Raw genomic sequence first — 5,322 nt, 5'->3', positions numbered from 1 at the left:
AGGGTCCCTCATGCAGCTGTTGATGCCTCTGCGTTTGTCAGATCAGACATGGACGACAGGTTTGTGTCGTCGTCTGAAACAACGCGGTGACGATGACCTCGTGGGAATGACGGGTCGTTCTCCTCTGATGTGACACGTACGAGGACGTACGAGGACGTACGAGGACGTACGAGGACGCTCGCTCGTTAACAAACCTCTCAGGATTTAATCCTCACTCAACCTTCAATAATTACAAACAGAAAAGTCTAACAACACAAAACAAACTCAAACCTGACGTTTGTCGATGTTCATCAGGCAGAACCTGCCGTACACGACACGCCACATCACGTCACGCCACATCACGCCACGCCACGTCACGTCACGCCACGACATGTCACGTCACGCCACGACACGTCACATCACGTCACCATTAGTTTGAGCTGAAGGCCTGACATCTGCAGCTCTAACTGATTATTTGTGCAGAGCTGCAGAAAAAGGAGCCACTTTTATTGAGTCACTGTTTGTTTGAGCCACTGTTTGAGTCACTGTTTGAGCCACTGTTTGAGTCACTGTTTGAGCCACTGTTTGAGTCACTGTTTCCTGTTGGAGGAACATAGAGGTTGATGGGATGTGAATGAGTGTAACTCTGTCTCATCAGCTGCAGCTGGAACCTTCACTGGTTTGTTTACTGTTTCCTTCAGTGTTAACATTCAGGACGGACGTCACCACTGAGCTGCAATCAAGTCATTACAGATAGAAGAGGACGCAGCCTTGTTTTGATGGCTCTGTGTGTGTGTGTGTGTGTGTGTGTGTGTGTGTGTGTGGTAAATCCAATTGTTCACATTAGGCTGCACGTCAGGACAGACCATAATAGGCCTCTCCACACTGGGGAGATCCTTGTTTTCCATTTCATGTCTGCATCCATCAGATTCCACCATTAGTGTGAGGGAGGAGGAAGAGGAGTCCAGGAGGAAGAGGAGTTCAGGAGGAAGAGGAGTCCAGGAGGAAGAGGAGTTCGAAGAGGAGTTCAGGAGGAAGAGGAGGCCAGGAGGAAGAGGAGTTTAGGAGGAAGAGGAGTTCAGGCGGAAGAGGAGTCCAGGAGGAAGAGGAGGTCAGGAGGAAGAGGAGGTCAGGAGGAAGAGGAGTCCAGGATCAGTCGTCGTCTCTGACGTGGAGGATGAATCCAGAGACAGATCAGCCTGGAACTCTGTGGAACTGGGCTGGATGGGAAAAAAGAACATCTATATATACTGTATATATATATATATATACTGCACAGTACTGCAGTGTACTGCAGTTTATTAATTTATCTCACCTGAGAACAACCTGACACTGTGTCACTGACTAACTCTCCTTCATGGACTGTTGGAACAGAAGACAAGACCATTTGACGGTTCGATTCCTGACACAGACACGACAAACCAGGGTTCATTGATCAGCTGTGGGTTGAAGAAGAGGAAGAAGAGGAAGAAGAAGAAGGAGAGGAAGAAGAAGAAGAAACTGGTGGGATTTAACCATTGACTGTCACTTAGTCTTTGTATCAAACTCAGACGAAGAGTCGACTTTTAATTCATTTGTGTTGTTCACCTCCAACTTGAACTGCTGTTACTGCTCCTGTTACTGTTACTGTTACTGCTGCTGTTACTGCTGTTGCTGCTGCTGCTGTTACTGCTGTTGCTGCTGCTGCTGCTGTTGTTGCTGCTGCTGTTACTGCTGCTGTTACTGCTGTTGCTGTTACTGCTGCTGCTGTTACTGCTTTTGCTGTTACTGCTGTTACTGCTGCTGCTGTTGCTGTTACTGCTGCTGCTGTTACTGCTTTTGCTGTTACTGCTGTTACTGCTGCTGCTGTTGCTGTTGCTGTTACTGCTGCTGCTGCTGTTCCTGCTGCTGCTGTTACTGCTGCTGCTGTTTCTGCTGCTGCTGCTGCTGTTGCTGTTGCTGTTACTGCTGCTGCTGCTGCTGCTGCTCTGCAGCTTCAGAGACCACAGCTCAGTGGTGTCATGAGGAGCCTGATGTTTCTGGTCCTCAGAGCTGAGGTTCCTCCAGAGCCTCTAATGATTCTCCTCATCATCGTGACCCACTCAGAGAACACGCTGAGAATCAAATGAAAAGGTGGTGTTTTCACTACTTCAACACCTGCACGTCTACGATCTGCTTCTCCTCACCACAGCATCTTTGTCAGAAATATAGGTTTCTATCTATCTATATATATATATATCTATATGTAGATATATATAGATATAGGTCAGTTATTTTATTCCTTAGAGACGTAGAGTGATCAATGAATGGAAACGAACAGTTTACTGTTGTTTAAAGAAGGAAAAGAAATTGGGACGAACCTGAACCTGAATCTGGAGTACAACAAAAATCTGATCATTTGATTGGATCATAGCAATAGCTAACAGTAATAGCTATGTAGATATGCTACTAGTAATAGCTACTAGCATTAGCTAACAACATGCTGGTCAGACAGGGCTGCTCCACTCCTTTCACTTCTGTCATGAGAAGTCGATCAGTGTTTACTAAAGTGCTGTCCAAACCACTGCACCACCGCACCACTGCACCACTGCACCACCGCAGCCCCGTTCTCCGTATTTAAACACTTTACACTAAATCCAATTCATTCACAAGCATCTTTCTATAGGCCGGTGATAAAGTGCAGCAGTTAATGTGACTTTTTATGGTCAGAATAAAACGGTTTCAGATGAACGAGCCTCTGTCTGTTTTTACAGGACGGACCACAAAGGACGGAAACGTTCATTTCACTTTTTAAGTGTTCACAAAAACTTATTGACTGACGGAGTCCCGAGCGACGCCGGCTCCTGGTGCAAATGATCGATGCGTGAGCGGTCGCTGAACTGAGCTGGAGGTAGTTGGTATTCCGTCAGGCTCCTCTGGGGCTCGGAGCGGCACACGCCGGCGCCTAATTGCTGGCAGAGAACGGAGCAGAACCGTTGTTAAAATGGAGGAGCGCGGCTGCCGTTCCTGGAGGTTTTTCTCTCTGCTCTTCACTGCTGTGGAGACTGACGTGTAAGACCTGCTCTGTAGGAGCTGCAGGATTCAGCTGGACTGGAGGCTCTGAACCGACTGAACCGACTGATGGAGTCATGGGTTCAAGTCCAGGTTGGAGAAAAATTCATCCCATCAGTGATAGCCAATCAGACGGCATGAATATGTTTTTGTCGTAGTAGACTGTCCAATCACCTCTGACACCTCTTCACTCTCACTTTGGGCAAAGAAAGTCTTGATTTTGTTCTTCCTTTTTTTCTCTCAGGTTTTCTCTCAAGTTTTATAACAATAGATTTTTGACCTCAGGAAAATGAACAATTCAGAATTCTGGGCCTCAAACCTTAATGGAAACCTGGAAATAAAGATTTGTTTTTTATACTTTTTGCTTCTGTTTTCTTCTGCCATCGTCGTCATCATGACAAATACTTTCCGATTCCTGGACTGGAGTTTAAATCCAGCTAAGCTCTGGAGGCAGGAGTCGTGTGTTTTGTTGTTTTTTGCTGAAACAGTTCAGCCGTGACCTGATGTCATGTTGGGGCGGTGGGAGAATATTAACCAATGGTGACGCAGCTAATCGATTTAAAGCCGCTTTATCTGCCGTAAGTTTAGCCCAAGGCTAATGTGTTGTGGTGCTTGGTCTTGGTTTGGTTACAGATCCTGGTGAGAGGTTGAACAACATGAGGCTGGTTTGGAAATCCCTGGACAAGATGAGGTGTCTGAGGAAACGCTCAACCATTCCCTTCCTGGGCTTCCTCATCACCTTCCTCCTCTTCCTCAACCTCTACATCGAAGATGGATATGTTCTGGTCAGAAACTCCTTTTCATTTTTCTCCTCCCACTGTTGTGTCATTAACGTCTTCTAATTCCCCCGTAGGCCTGCTGCGTAGGTCAACTCTTCACATTTAACCTTCAAACTCTGTCTAAATCTAACTCTTCACATTTAACCTTCAAACTCTCTCGTGTCTAAATCAGTTCTGTGTCGTGAAAAAACATTTCTTTAAAAAACATTATCTATATTTGGTTTTTCAGTTATTAAGATGCCAGTTTTACATCCAGCTCAGAAACTGATTTCTTTAGTCAACATCTGAGGGTTGGCTCTGCCACATCCAGAGATATATCAAATATATCAAATATATTTATATATGTGGAGTATGTAAAAGATGTTAGCGACAAGTGGAAGAAGATTAAAGTTCTTGTGTTTTTATCTTTTCACTCCCATTGGGCAGGAATTATGACAGCTTTGACTTTTCCAGCTCCTTTTGTATCTGCAGTGATGAGTGAGAATAAAAATGTTCAACAGAACAAAGAAAAGACAAAGAAGGAGAAGAAGAAAAGGGACAAAAGCCTAAAAGTGTTTTATCTTCATGTCCAGTCTCTGTGGACTGATTTGGTTTTTGATTTTATCACCTTCAGCTAAGACTTTATAATTGACTATTTTAAAGCCAGACTTTTCTCCAGTTGTTGTTGACGGTGTTTGTTGTCAACAACGGTGGTTTTAGTTGAAGTTCCCAGAGATTTCTCTGTTTCTTCTCTGTAAAAGCATGAAAAAAAACAAACTATAGAAATGTTTCCAGGTGAACTGAGTGGCCTAAATGTATTCACATTATTACTAACAAAGCATTTGTTTGACTGGGGCGACCTTTGACCTCTACTGAGATGAATGCTGCACCAGATTTCTCTGTGTTTTCACTTCTGTTTCTATTAGTTCTCTTCATTTCTGTGGACCTTTAGTAGAAGAAGTATCAGTTCAGTTCACCTGCCGTTACCTGGTTTTTTTCTAGTCTTTAAAAATATGTGCTGATGATGTTTTTCATTTTGTGTTCCAGGAGGAGGACAAACGGCAGCTGAGGGAAGCATCGGTCCACACTCCGAGCTCCGAGCGCTACGTTCACACCTTCAGGGACCTCAGCAACTTCTCCGGGACCATTAACGTCACGTATCGGTACCTAGCTGGAACCCCACTTCACCGTAAAAGTAAGGTGGTGGGGGGAGGGGTGGGGGTTAAAGTGGAATTTGCATCGATTTCTTTTGTCTTTTGACATATGTGAGAATTATTAGAAAGAAGTAGAAAAATCCAACTGTTCCACTGAACTCTTATCCTGTTTTACTTTAACTATTCCACAGATCAATGCTAACAACGTGTTACTGCTGAGTCTGCAGCTACGTAACGACCTTTAATGTTTGTTTCTCAGAGTATCTCACCATTGGTTTGTCGTCGGTCAAAAGAAAAAGAGGGAACTATCTCCTGGAGACCATTAAGTCCATCTTCGATCAGTCCAGTTATGAGGAACTCAAGGAGATCGTGGTGGTGGTCCACCTGGCCGACTTTGACCT

General features: G+C 44.6%; 1 protein-coding gene across 4 annotated transcripts in view; it reads left to right on the top strand.

Moving 5' to 3' along the window:
* mgat4c (mgat4 family member C) overlaps positions 1-5,322 on the top strand; it is a 40,069-nt gene that overhangs the window by 33,440 nt on the left and 1,307 nt on the right. For all 4 annotated transcript variants that reach the window (XM_008337633.2, XM_017030955.1, XM_025053857.1 and 1 more), the window contains 3 exons: positions 3,643-3,794; positions 4,815-4,962; positions 5,181-5,322. The exon at positions 5,181-5,322 is cut by the window's right edge and continues 1,307 nt beyond it. In XM_008337633.2, the coding sequence (XP_008335855.1) occupies positions 3,666-3,794; positions 4,815-4,962; positions 5,181-5,322 (419 nt within the window). In that variant the 5' untranslated portion in view covers positions 3,643-3,665. The remainder of the gene's footprint in view (positions 1-3,642; positions 3,795-4,814; positions 4,963-5,180) is intronic.

This window comes from Cynoglossus semilaevis, unplaced genomic scaffold (genome assembly GCF_000523025.1).
Source record: "Cynoglossus semilaevis isolate Cse_v1.0 unplaced genomic scaffold, Cse_v1.0 scaffold1099, whole genome shotgun sequence".
Taxonomy (NCBI): domain Eukaryota; kingdom Metazoa; phylum Chordata; class Actinopteri; order Pleuronectiformes; family Cynoglossidae; genus Cynoglossus; species Cynoglossus semilaevis.
The sequence above is the reverse complement of the archived record's forward strand: the minus strand, read 5'-3'. Positions and strand labels throughout refer to the sequence as shown.